This window comes from Morone saxatilis, unplaced genomic scaffold, assembly GCF_004916995.1.
Source record: "Morone saxatilis isolate NCDOM2014 unplaced genomic scaffold, NCSU_SB_2.0 Contig15, whole genome shotgun sequence".
Classification (NCBI taxonomy): Eukaryota; Metazoa; Chordata; class Actinopteri; family Moronidae; genus Morone; species Morone saxatilis.
In genome coordinates, this window is record NW_023339707.1 from 24646864 (window position 1) to 24665616 (window position 18753).

The 18753-nt window shown below is 47.0% G+C and overlaps 1 protein-coding gene across 1 annotated transcript in view; it reads left to right on the forward strand.

Annotated features, from left to right (window-relative positions):
- The window catches only part of oprl1 (opiate receptor-like 1), a gene marked incomplete at its 5' end in the record, with an annotated part of 52591 nt that extends 37728 nt beyond the window's left edge, over nucleotides 1–14863 (forward strand). Inside the window, 2 exons of the mRNA XM_035656009.1 lie at nucleotides 5049–5069; nucleotides 14424–14863. Of these exons, the coding sequence (XP_035511902.1) occupies nucleotides 5049–5069; nucleotides 14424–14863 (461 nt within the window). The remainder of the gene's footprint in view (nucleotides 1–5048; nucleotides 5070–14423) is intronic.
- Nucleotides 14864–18753: the final 3890 nt, after the last annotated feature.

Sequence of the window (18753 nt, forward strand, 5' to 3'; positions counted from 1 at the left end):
CCACCACCACAACACGCACACACGGATGAAGGCAATCAGCCCACCCACCACGTGCGAAGGTGACCCGGCTTCCTTATGGCTGTTCATGGTTCTCCGCCACCACGGCTCCTCAACCGACGGTCCGTCTTTTCCCTGCCTCCGACCTTCTTCTACCCTTGGCCCTCCTGTCTTCTTCTTCCGCGCACCCCGCCCCCCGGCCCCGCCACTTGTAGGCCTGGCGCGCCGATCTGGCCACTTTTTTCACTCCAGGCCACCCCCCATACTCCGCTTCTTTGCTCCTCACCACCGCTTTCCTTCCCCACGTGCCCCTTTTCCGGCCTCACCCCCGTTATCAATGCCCTCCCGCCGCTTCTTGCCCGCTCCTCTTCCCCCCCCCTGCCACCACGTATTTTGACCCTGTCCTCGCTGCTTTGACCCGTTCCCGTGGCTCGACGGCTTTCTGCCTGCCTCCACTGATTTGTTGCTCGCTCCTCATTTCTTCCTCCCTCTCCATCTGACACCTCTCTCGTGCTTCTTTTTGGCCGTCGTTTTTTGTGCTTCATTTCATCGCTTCAATCACCCCCACGGTCCCGTGAACCTGCTGTCGGCGTTCCCGGAGTTCTGCCCGCTCCCCTCCTCTACGTCTGCCCGCGGCTGGCCTGCGCCCCCGCCCGGCGGTCCAGCGCGTGACGCTGCATCTCTGTTGGCCTGAGCGTCCCCCCTGTAGCTTTGGCGCCTCTCCGCGTCGCTTGTTAATGTGTAACCCCTGAACTTTCCTTATTGCTACACCCCACCTCAGCCCGGCCCTGAACTTTGTCTTGGTTTCCCCTGCGTTGTGCCTGCTTCTCATGTCTGCCCTTCTGTCGGATGTTCCCCCTTCCCGTTGACTTCCTGCTTGTTTTTCCCTTGATTCCTGCTTGTTGTTCTTCCCTCTCTGCTGTTCTCTTGGCCCCCGCACCTTTGTTCTTTTGTTTGACCTCCGGTTACCTCCCCCGCCGGCTCCGCTCCTGCGTCCCGGCGTTCCACGCCGTTTCCGCTCCCTTCTGCTCACGTCTTTCGCGCGCTCTGCGGTCCGCCCGCCTGCCGGCTCCGGGTGCCAAGAACGACAATTCCTCACTGACGCTGGCTCCCTTGTCCTGCCCCTGACCGTGTCGGGCTTCCGCTTTCTGATCTCCAGATGCTTTTTTCGCACTGTTGGTTGCCCTCCCGTACCCTTGATCCCCGCGCTCCTGGCGGAGCCTTACTTCTCCTTCGTAGCTTCCCCTGTCCGCCCACCACATGAGCCAGCATCCCAACAAACACAGTTCATCACTTCTCCTCCCAACACGCACCATCGACACTTCTACGACCCCCACCACACAACACACCACCACAGAAGCCAACACGTGACCCCCTCGTGGCCCTCTGGCCGCTGGTGTTACTGCAGCACCGCTATGCCGCAGCCCACACCCACACCGCGCTCGTGCTCGTCCCCCCCCCCCTTGTGTGTTTGTGTGTGTCTCCGCTGTCCGGGCTGTCTGCTCCCGCGGCGCGTCGCTTTCTGCCTCCGATCTGGCTCCCCCTCCCCTCTGCGACGGCTGGAGCCTGCCCTACCCTCCGGCGCCTCCGGCGTGCCCCCGCTGCCTGCGCTCGGGTCCACCGTGGCGCCTGCGCCCTCTCCGGGTCTGCGCCCCGCCGCCGCTCCGCCCTGTTTCTGTCCCCTGCCTCTCTGCGGCTGTTGGTTGCCCGTTCGTCCCGCCACGCCCTGCCTGATACCACATGACCAGCCGGCACTGCGTGTTCCGTCTCTGTCCCCCCTGGCCTGCGTCCCTGGGCGCTATCAGCCCCGGCTCTGGTTTTACCCGCGTTTTCTCCCACTCCCCTCCCTGTTCTCTCCCCTCCTCGCCCTTCTCCACCGGTTCCGCGTTTATTCTTGCCTTGCCGCCGCCGCACCCCCTACCCTGGGCTGCTGCGGGTCTGGTTCGCCCAGCGGTGCGCGACCCGCCCTGGGTACTCGGCGGAGGGTCTCTTGTCCTTCCGCCAGCCCCCGCGCCGCTGTTTTTTCCTGCAGTGCATTCCCTTCCTCTATATTTCTGACCCCTCTTCGCTGTCTATTCCTTCTGCTTCTCAACCCCGCGACCCTGCGGCTTTCCCTCCCTCCCCCCTCCGTCCATCCCCCCCCCTGGCCCCCGCCCCTGTGCGTGTTTCCTGCACCCGCATTTGCGGCCTTTTCCTCCTTCGCTTGTTTTTCCCTCGTGTGTGTTTGCCAGCCGGCTTTCGCCCTCGCTGCTCTACCCGTTTTCCTCCATCCGGGTTCCTTCTTCCCCCCCACGCTCCTTCCCTGTGGCCGCTTCTGCCGGTCCATTTCTGCCTCCGTTTCTTCCTCCTCGGTGCACGGTTGGCGAGCCGCGGCCCTCCAACCTGGTTCTGAGGCCGTAGTACCGTGTGTGTTCCCTTTGCGTTGATGGCCACCCCATTTCCGTAGTTTCCACTCCCCCGCTGTGTCCTCTGCATTGCCCCTGTCACGTTTGCCACGCGACTTCCCCCCGCTGCCCGTCTTGTGCCGTTTGCTCTCCTCAACAGTCCGTCGTTCCGCACGCCCCCACATACCGCCCCTCCGCTGTCGTTCGCTGCTCCAGCTGCTGCTGTCTTGGGTCGTTGTTTCCATCCCCTCCGCTTCCCCCTGGCCCTCCCGTGGCCCCCCCAGTCCCCCCCGCTCACCCTGTCTGACCACCCCCTGCCGGTCTCTGCCCTCGAGGCGTCCGCCTCTCCTGCTCCTCCACGCGCGCTTGCCTCCTGTTTCCGCTCTGTGCGAACTGGTCTTGCTGTGCTGTTTCTGGGCGTCGATGTGGCGGCTGGTTCCTCTCCGTGCCGGTTCCCCGGCCTCCCCGGCCTACGCGCCGTCGCTGCTTGCACGTTGGACGGCCATCATCACGTCACTCGCGAGTCTGCCACTGCTCCTGTGGTGGTTCTCTGTCGTCCCACTCCCGCCCCCCGCCTTTCCTCCTTCACCCTGCTCCTCCTCTCTCCTCTGTCTCTCCGCGCTCGTCGTGCTGGGCGTGTGCCTGCTGGCCCTCTTCCTTCTCCCGCGTCTCCTCCTGCCCCTGCTCACCTCCTTCCCCGCCCCTTCCCTGCACGTCTTTCTCGCTGGGTTTTCGGTTTCTGGTCCTGCTTCTCCGTGTCCTCTGTTTCCGTGTCGCGGGCGCGTCTCTCCTGTTCGTCCCCCCCCTGCTGCCCGCCCCCCTTTTGTCCTCACTCACCCTTCGGTTCTGGGTTTTCCTTTCTTTTCGTGCCTGGTGCCCTGCGCTCCCTGGTTTTACATCTCGTTGCCCTCACTTCACTCATGCTCTGGCTTCTGTTCCTGTCTGTTCTGATGTTCCGATTTTCGTCTTTTCCTTTGGCCTCTTCTTTTTCCTCCCTCACTCCCTGTCTCTCCTTACCCTCCCCCTCCGTTCCACTCCCCCTGCTCCCAGCTCTCTCTATTTGTTTTGCGTTGTCCTTGCCCTTCCGGTTGCCTCTTCCCCCTTCCCATCTCTGTTATGCGATGCTCCGCTGTTGCGTCACGCTGTTCCGGTGCTCAGCACACCCCCCGTGTTCCTGAGCCCTTACTGCCACTTCCCTCACCTGTTATGCTCTTTCCCCTCACACCCCTGAGTCATTTTCCTCTTGTCGCCTCCATCTTCGCCTCTGTTCTTCTTCCTTCTTTCCCTTTCGTGTTCGCTTTTTCCCCCTTTCCCCTCCTTCGTTGGTGTTGGGTGTTGCCCCAGCGGCTTGCGCTGTCCGCTCTCCCTTCCGCCCTGTTTCTGCTTTCTCTCTCCTCTCTGTCTCTTTTTGTCCCGTGGTGTGCCACCGGTGTTTGCCCCCCCTTCTCCCTTTCCTTTCCTTTGCCTGTTTGTCCCCTTACGTGTTTCGCACCTCCCCCCCTTTCCCCTAGTCCAGGCCACCCCACGTCCCCTGCCTTTTCCCTGACGGTGTTCTTCTTCCGGTGCACCCCTCCCCCCGCTTCCTGGCCCCTGTGTGCCCGTGTGCCCCCTCCACCTCCTCCCTGGTTGGGGTCCCTTCGCGGCCACCCTGCCCCCCGCGTTTTGCGCTCACGTGCCTGCGGCCTTTTCCGCGTCCTGGCGGCCTTTTGCCCCTCCTGCTGTTGCCGCCTTGCCTCCTCCGTTCCATTCGCGGGTTTTCGCGCCCTCGCCGGCCTTTGTTCCGTCCATCCCCCCCCTCTCCACTCGGTTCCGGTCCGGACTTTGGCTCGGCCCCCTCCCCCGTCTTCCTTTTGTTCTTCTTCCCGGCCCTTCGGTGGTGGCTTGCTGGGTGTTGTTTCGTCCTGTGCTCGCTGCTGCGCCCCCCTTCGTTTCGCCTTGGCGTCGCCCGCCCCGCTGGTCGGCCCTTCTCCTTCCGGCTGCTCTGTCGCCGCCGCCTTCCTCGTTCCTTTTCTCCCGGCCCGCTTCCCGGTCCTGCCGCCGCCCACCGCCCCGCCCCTCCACTCCCCCCCCCCTCTTTCCTGTTGGTCTCCCTGTCTCTTCCCCCTTCTGCCCTGCCGTGTCCTCTCTCCGCCCGCTTCATTTCCCTGGCCCCACACTTCCCCCGCGTTCCCTTTTGTCCTCCTCGGTCGCCCGCATGTTGTCCGCCCCCGTCTTGGGGCTCCTCCGCTGTTTTGTGGCGCCCTTGCGACCGCGCTTTGCTGTTCTTTTTGCTGCCGGCGTGGTTTTCTCCTGTGGCCCTCTGCCCTGCCGCCTCTTTTTTTTTTTTCTTGGCCCAGTCTTTCCTGCTGTGGACCGCCTCGCCACGCTCCTTCCCTGCGGCACGTGAGGCTGCCGTTCTTTGGACGCGTTGTTGTGGTCTTTGTGCCCTTCTTGACTGCGTCGTCGGCTGGCTCTTGGGGTCCCTTTTGGGCGGCCGGCCCCTGGGCCGGTTCCCCTGTTCCCTGTCTTGCGGCCCTTTGCTGGCACTATGGCTCCTCCCTGTCGGTTCGCTGGCTTCCCCCCGCTTCTGGCCCTGGCTTTCTCCCCTTTCCCGCCTGCTTCGCTCTCCCTTACCTTTCTTTCTCCACTTGTTCCTCGCCTTCTTGGCTCTGCGGCCTGCTGTGTCAGCTTCCTCGTACGGCTCTGCTGGTGGCCCTTCACTGTGTCCGCCGTCTTCCTCTTTCCAGTGCCTGTCTACAGCCTTTGCTTGTGGCCCACCGTGTCGGCCCTACCTCGGCCTGGGCTGAGGCTCGCGACCGCCTCCGGTGTGGCCCCCCCAGTCTGCCCGTCTGTTTCACCCAGGGGCCGTGCCCTCACTTTTTCCCCCCAGGGCCCGCTGGCTTTGGATTTTTTTCCCTTTCCAGCCCACCACTACTCACCCCACAGATCTTCATATTCTCCCCTGCCTTTGTGTTCCTTGATGTACACTGTCCTTGACTACTTGTCATTGGTTTTGCTGGTTCCGCCACCCCTAAAACACGTGTGCCCACCCTCGCACCGGCCCCGGCATCGCGGGCGCCCCCCCACTTTTTCGAACCCCCCTTTTTCACACCACTGTATCTCTATAGCCCAGTATCATAAATCACTAATTAGCCTGCAGCAGCTTTAATGGAAGAAAATAAGTGACCTCAGTGAGAGCAACAGATGGATCCCTGACCCAGGATGGACCCACATAAAGCTAAAAAGAAACATACAGAAGAAGAGAAATAATTACAAAAGATATAACAATTGGACTTCACTAAACCTTTTGAAAAAGGTTAACATTAATAACATTATTATTCTTACTATTATATGAATCAAATAGACAGTTCATACCTCTGCCATGTATCTACCAGAGGTGGACTAGCACTACTCCAAACCTACAGTATAAGTCTTTATTTGCTATGCACTGATTTTCGTGAAGATTAGGTGAGATATGTGCCAAAAAAATCCAAAATGGCATAATGTTTATGACCCGTGTAACCCCTACCTGCACCTGTCACTTTAAGACAGTGATAAATATCAAATAGGAAAATGAGGGTTGACTTTAATTCTAGATTCAATGAGGAGACTGCTGAGATTTACCTGCCTAATTGTTGAATTAGACCTGCAATATCTACCCCAAATAACACACGACAACAGACTGACAATTTTAAAGGAGGTATATTGAACCCAGTAAAGATCTTTCACAACACAGTATCTCAAAAAGGTACGTAAATTAAAGTGAATACTGCATTATTCACTTTAATTTACAGTACCTATATCATAAACTCAAAGTTGGATTCACAATACACAGTTCTTTTAAATACCTTTGTTTGAACCCCAACTGACCAATTTTAATATTTTGAACCAAAATAAAATATAAAAAAAACCTCTGAGATCTCAGGTATGAAAAAGGAAATTGTCCCAAAAGTTCAAATGAATAAAAAAATAAAAAGCAAAGGGGAAAATATGAGTGCACTCAAAGTCCTACCACCCTCTTCCACAGTGGATGTCCAAGGTGAGTATTGCAATGGGAAAGATATGGAGATGTGGATGACCCCTTTTCCAAAGGTGAGTAGCAACCAGGATGGAGATGCAGATGGATGACAGCAGAAGATGGTAGAGCAGGCATGTCCAAAGTTGGCCCGCGGGCCAATCACAGCCCGCTGTAAGATTTGAAGACCCGCAGTTTCGGTCTTATAATGTGTTATTTATGGCTCGCTAATAAATAAATCATAAAACTTTAAAAATGTAATTCCTCCTTTCAGCATCATTTTAATACTATCTGGATCTGCATCCGTGCTGCGAACCCTTCTCCACTCATTTCTGCCATGGTGACTGCAAAGAAAAAGAGGAAAGTTGACAGTGAAGGCCGCCGCTTTCAGGAGCGGTGGGAATTACAATACTTCTTCACTGAAAATCGAGGCAATTGCGTTTAATTGCGTTTAATTGCGTTGCTTGTTTAAGGATTTCAACGTAAAGAGACACTATGAGATTAAACCTGCTACCACATACAAGAAGCTAACAGGGAGTGACCGCGCTGAAAAAGTGAAGCAACTCCAAGCTGCTCTAGCATCACAACAGCGATTCTTCATGCGGGCCTGTGAGTCAAAGGAAAATATCACCAAAGCAAGCTACGAAGTGGCCATGTTAATAGCTAAACAAACCTTTTTCTGAAGGTACATTTATCAAAGACTGTGTCATGAAATTGGTGGACAACATTTGCCCCGAGAAGAAGCAAGACTTCATGAATGTTTGCCTGGCACGTAACACTGTGGCAGGGAGAATTGAGGACATATCGTGAGACATTCAGCGACAACTGGGGGAGTGGCTTTTGATTATTTCTCATTAGCCTGCGATGAAATCACCGATGCATCTGACACTGCACAACTACTGATTTTTGTAAGAGGAGTGGACGACAACATGAACGTCACAGAGGAGCTGCTTGACCTCCAGAGCCTTAAAGGCCAAACCAGAGGAACGGATTTATTCGTTTCTGTTTGTGAAGCTGTTGATGACATGAAACTACCATGGAGTAAAGTTTCTGGGATCACTACCGATGGTGCGCCTGCCATGGCTGGTGAGCGAAGTGGATTGTCCACACTGATCTGCAATAAAGTCAGTGACGAAGGAGGTAACGCTATTAAACTTTACTGTATAATTCACCAGCAGGCTCTCTGCGCCAAACATCTCAAATTTGACCATGTTATGAAACCAGTGGCAAAGGCAATCAATTCTATTCGCTCTAAAGCTCTATACCATCGACAGTTTCAGCAGTTCTTGCTTAACATCCAGGCTGAATACGGAGACGTAATATATCACAACGATGTGAGGTGGCTAAGTCGGGGTCCGCACTGCAGCGATTTTTCTCTCTCAAAGAGGAAATTGGACATTTTTTGGGTGAGAAGGGACAACCAATGGAAGAACTGTCCGATCCTGTATGGCTGGCAGATTTGGCTTTTTTGGTTGACATAACGAAGCATCTTAATGCGCTGAATGTTAATCTTCAAGGGAAAGATGCAGTGTTGAGCCAGCTATACACTCACATCAAAGCCTTTAGAACCAAACTGCAACTTTTCGAAAGACACTTGTCCCAAACAGGGCCCTGCACCTCACATTTCCCAGCTTTGAAAGAGGTCATTGACAGTTTCCCATAGGACAACATCGGTGCGCAAATAAAGAGCTTTCGCATCTCTTTCTGTGGAATTTACCAAACGCTTTCGGGATTTTGCAGTTATTGAAAAGGACATGTTGCTTTTCTCTTCTCCCTTCTCCGTGGACCCTGATGATGCTCCTCCACAGCTGCAGCTTGAGCTCATTGAGCTGCAGTGTGACGATGAGTGCCGCGGAAAACACCAGCAGTTTTCTCTTGTTGACTTTTACCGGCAGCTGGACAAAGGCAGGTTTGCAGAAATGCGATCATTTGCTAAGAAATATGCTAAGCTCCTATTCGGGGCTCCACATATTTGTCAGTGCAGGCAAACATTCTCCAGGCTCATGAACATTAAACCAGAACCGATTAGGTCAAGACTAAAGTGACTCCCACCTTAAACGTACACGTTTTACAGCATCTCCAAGCTAATGCGCCTCCCCCAGGCCAGGACCTGGCTCACTTTTACTGAAATCTAGATCTCAGTATCACCCTTCTCATATAGTCGTCAGCAAGTTATCTTTTCGCTCCAACGGAATAAGGCCGAAATTGAGTGTTTTGAACGGTAACAACTCACTATTAACAGTGAAATACGCTAAAGCACAACTTATTTTTGGATTATGCACTTTATTTTAATTAAACTCTTTTGGAATAACAGATTTGTACTAACTGTTGTCTATGTACCTGTTCAGATGCTGACACAAACTATTGCTCTTCTGAAAGATTCTTTAAATCAGACAAGGGCAAAATTAACTTCTGTTTTAAACTTTTAATGATTACAGACCATACACACATAATCCCTGTTTAAAATGTTCATGAGCAAAGATATTTATCAAACTCATCCGGAAATTAAGGATATTCTATACACGTTTGTTCAATGTTATCTGACTCTCCCACGATATATGAAAGGCAGAATGTGTTTTTAGAAGTTGTTTTCATGTCTGTTTTTAGAGTAGTTCACGTCCACGTTCACGTTTGGTTTACTGCCCATCTTAAAAATAAAGGTTAATTGTGACAACATGAAAATTGTTTTAATAACAGCTGGTGTCATTTCCATGTAACTTTTCTGATTAAAATGCAGAATGAAACTATTTGCCCACGGCATCTTCACCTGCTTATTGAAAAATCTGCCCTCTTTGCAAAAATGTTTAGGACAACCCCGGCTTAATTGGAACAATCTGCACAAGGTTCTGCGGTCCAATTTTGGCCCTCTGATCGGGTTATTCTTCCCTACCGCGGATCAATACTAAATACCATTATATTATTACTGTTGTTGTTGTCTTCCCTTTACGTCTACACCTGCCTGGCGTTCACTTTTTCCCGTCTGGGCACCAGAGAACCATTTACAGCAATTTTTATAAACACGACATAAACTTCACAGCCCTATTAAGCAGCGTTATTAACTATACTTACCCTGTCCTCTGTTCATCACAGACTTTTCTACTGGATTTTTGATCAAATGGCTGGAGTGTGGCAGTAATCGGAGCCTCGGGGCTAGGCTTCCTTTTTATACCTGGAACCCCACCCACCACTATAAATCGTGGCACTCGTGGCTTGCGCGAAATGGCATCGATAAAAGCATGCCACCAAATGGAATAATCAGATAACTTTTCTATTCAACAGTTTCCCATTCCCTTATTTGTTTGATCTGGCTTTCATCTGGACTAATCTTATGCAGTCTACTGCTGCAGTGTGTGTGTTGTGCTGTGTGTGTGTGGTGGTGTGGCTAGGTGGCCGTTTTTGTCCTTACTCTTCGCTGGAAACCCAGTCTCTAAAGAATTTAATTCAAACCGAAAACAATGCATCTTACGTTTCGTTTATAGCAGGAGAACCACTTATCATTGCTATAAGTATCTAGGTATAAAAGTATGGAAACTTACTTAAAAAAATTGCTAATGTATACACAAGAAGATAAGGTTTTACAGTAGATGCTTAAGCTTTTTATGGTTCAAATGCCGGTGTGTCCCCTTTTATTTATAATGGGAAAACAGGCGGATAATTGGTGCTTATTAATTGATTTAATAAGAGGTGCTAAAATAGGAGTAATTTCATAAATTCATCTAAACACATTCATGCAAGATAACTTATATATCAAGAGTAACTAGAAGGCCAACACAGAGCTGCAAACCAGAGTGTTGAACATTAAATCAAATAATCGTGCATCGCCGATGCAGAACATGGACGATGCTGCATCCCATGCCAGTGGCCGACGATAAGCTCGATTAGTACATGCAAGATGTCGCTTCGGTTATTTTTCCGGCCCACCGAAATAACATTCAAATGGAAAATAACATCTTCTCCAGTAGCCTTCTGGTGGCGTTCGATCTTTTGGTTCTCGTAATCGCGACTTGCAACTCGAGAGTGACCGTCACAATCAGTGTTGAAAACACGAGTAGCCGGTTTTTGCGTTCTTCTTGGCAACACAACACGAACGAGTCGGAGAAAAAGACGGAGCCTAACAGTAAACAGTCCGCTATAGTCATAGTGATTATCTGGTTTACTGCAGGGATTTCAATATTCATGTTAAAATTACAATCATTTTACAGTTGACTTGAAATTTGTTTTGATAGTTCAGTTGTTTGTTTCTGGCTCAAGACTCGGCATTGTTGTCATAGCAACAGGGAGCTCTAGCCCAATATTCCAGCTGCACAAGCTACAAAATAAAATAAGGCGTATTTAACACATAATAATGTATCGACCATGCGCTATAGGTAAAGTTACAGTGCTATGTGCTACGACTTCTTCATTTGTTACACACAAGCCACAAGCGCTTAAATAGTAGAAAACCACAATGTTACTAAGTGTGAATACTGGGATACCGCGCCATCAACTTGAACGTGAAACTCGGGGTCCTCCTGAGTGTCGGACTTTCAACGAGTCGTTTTTTTCGGACTCGGAGCGTTCTTTTTTGCAACTTCCGGTCCCGTAAACTCGGGAAACCGACTCGGAATCGAGTTCGTTGGACAAGTCGAACGCCCATAGGACCCGTTTCAATCCTAGCCAGACTTCCATAATAGCGGGGCGGCCCCCTGGGGGGGGCACAGCGTGAGATGTCAGGGGGGGGCGCGACCGGCAGGGGACTGACGGGGAGGAGAGATGAGAAGGTTCTGACAGGAGTAAAAAGAAAAACAGAGAGACGTCAGAGCAGAACAGCAAGTGACGTAACGCTAACACTAAATAAGAATAACGAAGCCGTACACAGCCTGGGTTTACCGTGATACGGTCGGAAAATGAGGACAAATGTGTGCGTGTTTTATGTTTTAAAAACCTCTGGCCAGCGCGCAAGCTGAAACAAAAATTAAGACCCCTGGAGACGGACCTTACATCCCCAGTTATGTCAATAAGCCACTGGATTTGCTTCCATTCCGGACCTACTCGATGCCGTATCGCCAACAAGGCCGTCATTTAGTGCGAGCGCGGCATCAGTAAATAGAAAACGCACCGTTAGCCTCAGTACAAACACCGCACTCGCAAGGTGGCCAAAAACCATTCACAACAATAGCCAGAGGAAGCTACTACTCCCGCGCATTGGACATGGTCCACCAATCATAGTGAGCCAAAAGTGCTGAGCACACTGAAGTACTGTCTCTATTCTGTTGTTGTGTGTCTGTGTGTGCTGTCTCTGGTATGCTGGCTCTGCTGTTTCAGCTGTTAAATAGAAAAAAGCGACTCTTGTTTATTTCTACTACTTGTATTACTGAACAACAAACCATCCATGAATAATATAGAAAACTGATATATAGAAATAATACAAGTATCTTAATAGCATTCTGGTCAAAATCAAATATCCTATATGGCTTTAATAGATATAGATAATAGATAATCGTAATCGAATCGGGAGATCGGTGACAATTCACACCTCTAGTGCAAACCCCTGCTATGGCTGAAGAGTTTTCCAACATCCTGCTGCACTCTAAAGCCTAATTTTAATCACTTAAATTTTAAGTCAGATTGATTTCTTGGCCTTGCAAACAGCCACAGGATTTAAAAAAAGTCTAATCTTTAATCTCTGCTCACTTTAGAGTTATGATTAAAACATGGAACTCATCTAATGGCAGAAATCCCAGAGCTAGATCACCTCCAAAATGTAATCAATCGTTGTTTGGGCCATTTGTTGTTTCTCAAACAGATGGATTGTCAAAAAATAAGTATGCACGGGAGATTTTTCCTTCTTCTCATCCCTCTTTGTGCTCCGCCAGACTCAGAGCTTGCTGTCGTTTCACCAGGCTGACTAAGCAAGAAAGTATCAAACTGCTTCTGTAGGCAGTTCCATACTTTATACCACTTAAGTTCATAATGTCAGGTTTTTTTTCCTCAAGCCATACCACAGTATCCATACATTTAAACACGACAAGAAGAATGTAAAATTGTGTAAAATAATGTAAAATAACATCACATATATTTAAAAGCCACAAGATTTCACTGTATTTCATTGGGAGTCAAAGTGAGTTTTTAGCCATGCTAGCAGACAGTGTCTGTTTTTTTGGTCAGTCAGTCCATCTGTCCACCACTTTCTCAACAACTATTAGAGGATACATTCTTTTGACTTGGTAATCCCTCATTTGACTGCCACAGGTGGAGTCCAATTCCTTTTATGTGTACACATACTTGGCCAATAAGGCTGATTCTGAATGTAAATTCTGTAGAATGGTGGCTGAGAATGAATCCTAATGACTTTAGTGATCACATGACAAGAGCAGCTCAAAGTTTTCACTTTTTTAGTCAAAAAGCTCATAATTTACAAGATGAACTGGCACAAACTGTAGAACATGCGTGGTTCACCAAGGACAAATCCTAATGATTTTGGGGATCCTCTGACTTTTCCTCTAGCCCTGCCATGAGATTGACATTTGTGTTTTTTAGTGAAATGTTAAGACAAATATTGGATGTGCTGCCAAACATTCATGCCCCCTTCAAGATTAATTGCAATAACTTTGGAGATTCCTTACCTTTTCATCTAGCACCATCATCAGGTCACAATTTCAATGTGTCTAATACTGCAGGATTAGACAAATTTACATTACTGCAGTAAGCTTGAAGACACATGTATGTTTCTTCTTACCAGCTGGTGAAGAGGTTAACTGTTTTTTTATTAGCAGTCTCACTGCTGTTCGGGAGTCCGTTTTGTATTTTCTCTTCAATTTGTGATTTATCACTTCCTGCAGATTAAGCCGATTTTCCTCCGGTATACCCAGTATAATTTGGACAAACATGGTGAATTTATTCAGTCCTATCAGGAGGACTGGGATGCTGTTCTCTGTTGTAATTTAGGCTGAAAATGCAGGTGTGTTTTTGTATGAATATTGTCCTGTCTCCTGTCATCATGCGTTGCAACTGTTTCTCCTGTTCGTAACTCAAGGTAAGGTCCTGTAGGTGCAGACACATTTTAATTTCTCTCCTCATTTTAAGGTGTTGTATTATATCATATTATTGTTATCACAATGTTTGGAATACGAATGTATGTTCCCTGCACATCTTTTGCTGTGTGTTACTTGTTCTAATGTAGCCTACAGTTAAAGAAAAATGTCTTATACCTTTTTAATGAAATATTTCATCTGCCCACCTGTTGTTCGACTCTAATCATTCGTTCTTTCTTTTCTTTTACCTGCCTCTTCTTATCTCTCTATAGGTTACACTTTTATCTTGCCATCTTCTTCCTCCCACCCTGTCCTCAGCCTCCTTGAACTGCAGAATGTATTATGATTAAACTGATTAAACCAGTCTCCCTGTGAAAACTGTCTCTCCTATCATTGTCCATTTATCCTTTCACAATTGTGTCCTTTTTACCTGTATTATATCCTACTATAAATGCAGATTTGTTCCCGTCAGCTCTATGTGGCTGTCTTATATTATTAGTATCACCGCCTAATCTATATTGGTAATTATTGTTTTTAATAAACGAATAAATGTAAATAAAGGCTTAATTTTGGAAATACCCATCAGTCATAACTGATATCAGTGTTCCTCTCTGTGCATCCAGACTTCTTGAGCATATCTTAGCACAAAGGGAAGCAGGGAGAACTGACAGGGTTTGTCAGAAGTGAAAAACTAGACTTACTTACTACTACTACTTAGCTTGATAGCTAGCAAGCCTGTCACAAGTCCATCCAGGAGTCGCCAGGGCTTTGCTCAACAGTTGCTGCTCAGGAAACACCTCCTATGCATACCACTTTATGATATTTTTGCTTTAATACAGCAAGATTAGCAGTTTCTTCCTGCTTCCAGTCTTTATGCCAACTTACGCAAAACACATCCTGTAACTACTCTGTCACTGTACTAGGCTGTGCCCTACTTATTAAGTCGACTGTGGTGTTTCTTTTTACTACATATTTAACATTTCTTTCTCATCTCTTTTTTTCCATTTCTTCTTCCCTTTTCTCCAATGCGTCTAGTTGAGTGCATTGTGGTTTTACCTGAACCAAGGAGTCACTGGGATCCTGTCTTTGGCACCTGTGTCTTCCTCTTCTCCTTTCTCATCCCTGTGGCTATCATCAGCATCTGCTACAGCTTGATGGTCAAGCGCCTGCGCAGTGTTCGCATCCTGTCGGGCTCCAAGGAAAAGGACCGCAACCTGAGGCGCATCACCAGGATGGTCCTGGTGGTGGTGGCAGCATTTGTTGTCTGTTGGACCCCTATCCAGATCATGGTCCTGGCTCAGTCGCTGGGCTTCAACCTGAGCAGCTTGTTCACGCTGGTGCTGATGCACTTCTGCATCGCGCTGGGCTATGTCAACAGCAGTTTGAATCCTGTGCTTTATGCCTTCCTGGATGAGAACTTCAAGCCGCGGCTGCTTCCGCGAGTTCTGGCCAACCCATCCCCATTTCCGCCTTGACACACGCAGTCTGGTCAAGGTATGAGGAGCATCGCTAGGGAAGTTGCGGCAGCCTACAGCTGCAAGGCTGGAAGTGGTGGGGGGCCTGGGGGAGGGACACCTAATCCAGCATGACTAGGCGTGGAGCTCCCTTTGGTGGGGGTAGACCCCCAACAGAGGAGAGAGGCCCAGGGGACAGGTAACTCCAATACAGAATTGACTCAGATTACAGCTCTCTAGCGGCACGAGCCCCCCCGCCCCCAAACTAGAAGACTGGCCTGGGGTGGGGGGGAGGGAGATGAGGAGGATGGGGTCGAAAGGAAAAGAATTTAGGATGACAACCATAGGCTCCATAGGGTGCCTATATGGATGGAGGGAAATGGGATACATTGAAAGCTTGGGTGGGAAGGGTGGTGAACATGTAGGTAGGAGATGGTGCCAGATATAGGAGTAGCTCAGACCATTGTGGATCCTAAATCTTGGAACGTTTATGTCCAAACTCCACTGAGGCGGTAAGATATATAGAGCTACAAATGTTAGGAAACCTCAGTAAGACTTGTTCAAGGATCCAACTATCTTGAGGTGGATGTAAACACAAAAGAGGTGACAGCCTTATTTGGCATGTACTACAGCCCCAAAAACAACAGCCTTGCTAACAGAAATTAGATCTGTCAACTGAGGTTGGTACTGACTTGCTGCATCTCTAGAAAGATTCCCAACTCTGTATTTGTGTTTGATACAGTAGGGGTTGGGGCTAGATATTTGAGGAGAATATACATATAAACAGCATGGGAATAATAGAAGGAGCTGCAGATACTAAAATCCTTGAAACCATCATGCACGACTTCGGTGATTGTAGGAAGATTATAAACAACATTGGAAGCATGGAACATGGCTATCTGGTGGTAAGGACCACGGACTGAAGACCAAGGAAGAGCAAAGCTTTCTAGAAGTGTGAAATGGAGAACACTTTCACCACAGTTTATTGTATCTTTATCAGAGGAGGTTTCATGAGTGGGAAGTGGTGAACAAAATGCCTTGTGTCCCACACTGATCCCAGAATGGGGTCTTTATTGTGATGGTTTCTCTAAAAATGGGTCTACAGAATGATAACATGCTGCTGAGCCCTTATTAAGACTTAAATGGGCACACACAGTGTAATGTGATATTTGAGACTGTAGACAGGAAGTCAGACTTGTGAAAAGAACAATGTGCAACAAGCTACTCTTGAACAATATTCTTAAACTGTGTCTATGGACCCAGAATGGGTCACATGAATGTTATTTCTCGTAGGAGCGACATTTTAGTGTGTCCTGGAAAAACTAAGCCTGAGAAACCCTGTCCTAAAACAAGTTTCTTAGAGTTTTTGAGATTTTTGAAAACTTTCTATGATCACCTGTGGGGTGTTGGAAATTTAGTTGGGGTGGGGGTGACCTGTCTGTGGTGGGTCCACATATGAAATGTCAGTTACCCTGTATTCAAGGGTAGATGTACCCATATCAAATTTGCAGGCAGGACTTAAAATGTTTGCCATAAATAGAATCTTTGAACATGACCTGGGCAAAAATAATGCATTCATAAAAACATGTTTCAAATATTTGTTTCAAGCACTCACAAAAAGCAACATTTGTCCGACGGCAGTTAATTAATTAGTGGAAATGAATTTGCTTTTCTTAATTGGGATGAAGATTGAAAAACAATCCTCATATTTTGAAACGTGCTTACCAGACGGTCTGTACAACACATCTGTGATTGTAACACCGAACCAAATATCCTGTGTGGAACTTTGCAGGACAATATGTTTAAAAGCTAATATAAAGACATTTTGTCATTTTTATTTCTGGTTAAAAGATCAAATGAACAAAAATATAAATATTCTCTATTTTTACAAGTATAAGTTCAATGTTGGGACGTTAGCTTATTCTGAGACATCCTGCTTGCAACTTAAACTGGTTAAAGTTTCCATGATACCAACCATGGAAATTAGGCATTTTGGGTAAAAGCTAAGGGAACAAGACAGAGGCAATATAATCACAGATGTTTTGTTAATGACACATGTGGGTGTATTATTTTTCCCAGGTCTGCGACTGCTGTCACATTTTGGGAATCAGGTGAACTTTAACATTGGGCAGGGTTGGGAAGGGGTGTTACCAGTGAGTCATTGGGACTCACAGCACCACAATGGCAAAGCAGGAGGAAGGGGTCACAGTGTTCTGACCCCACTCCAAGGGACAAAGGGGCTCTCTCTCTTCTTAGTGTCTTAAAGAGGAAATCAACCCTGAAACAGAAACCACATCAGATATTTTTATTTCCCTGGACAGTTTTGGAAATTATACAAACTCGATACAGCATTTAAACTTTTAGACATTTTCTGGGACACTTGATTTAACAAAAATATGATTTCAGAAATGTGAAGCATTAAGATGAAATGATGACAATTTCATGCAAAATATAATATGATTTACGTCTGTTTTAACTGGGAATTGGCCTCCCACATAAAAAGTCTATCATTGACAGTTTAAATTAAGGTTTTTTGTTTTGTTTTTTTAAAAATTCCAGTTGTATTTGTAGTAGTTTTATATGGGTGATATTGTGATAATAAAAAAATTGGTATTTCCTAAATATTTGCAAAAAGCATTATGTTAGGAGAAGGAAGAGAAATTATTATCTAAAACCTATTTACACATTTTGTCTGGCACTGCTCATTACAAATGACAAAATAATGTTGTTTTTTTTACTTTCACGTGTCATCAGCGCTTAAATAAAATCAGGTTCTCATGAACAATCAAACATTATTTCTAACTTTGACAGAGTGACCAATTCAGTGATATTTTTAAGTAATTTTTTGGTGATGCTGTGAGGAATTAAACTAAATGATTTTTTTGAAGTTATACACTTTCACATTCAAGATATTCCTATTGCTTTGATGGTTTTCAGCGTTTAGTGAGGCGGTTTATTGTTTAACTGTCGACACTGTAGGAATTAACGTGTGGATTCTGTTTTAGGGTTGCTGTCCCCTTTAATTTTATATTTGTGTCTTTTCATAGAATTTTGATTGGTTTGATTGGTTAAGTCTTTACTTTGAATTCAAAACATATGTTTGTTTTTTTACTTATTTTATTAAATTAACAGAATGCGATTCAGGATAGCAAGTTGATACCAGTTGTGTCACGAAGGGTTATGGTTTGTTGTCAACTGTATAGTTTTAAAGTTATGTCTGTATAAACCAGTTTGTTTGCTGCAGCTACTCTTTGCAGCACATATGAAATTGTTCATTGTCTTAATTTTGTCTTTTTCCTTTGAGAGGAACAATTCTATGAACTTACATTGCCTTAAATATCAAGTGAAGTCTGTTACTGAAGCTCGCTCTCTGGCTGGATTAAATGTGTTCTAGTTATTACTGGTGCTTCGCTGTTAGTTTATACTAGTCCAGATCTGTATTCATAAAGCCTCTGAGGACAGCAGTCATCTGCAAACCAGAGAACATGTTAATTTTAGGTTTGTATTTCTTAAAATAGCTGTCTTTGGCCTACTTTATTAATGTCTGGCACTTTCTAAAATATCAGAGCTTAATCCAGTGTAATTATCTTTTGGCATTGGCAAGTTGAAATGTTTCTTTCTTCCTCTCCCACAAACTTTGTACAATAAAACTGCGAGCTTAAACAGCCCCTCAAACTGCATTCATCCATGATAACGGCTCTTTCAACAGTTGCTACTAACAGCTGACTCTGACTCTGATTGGTACCTTACAAAGGGTTAAAGTGAGTACACAGACACCATAAAAAAATTGGACAATGATTTTCACTTCTGTAGAATATTATGATGTGGTTACCTCTTGTAACCTCTTGTAACCTCTTGATAATGTCTTCTCACCTTTACACCATGTGAATTTAAACTCTTAAACTTAAACA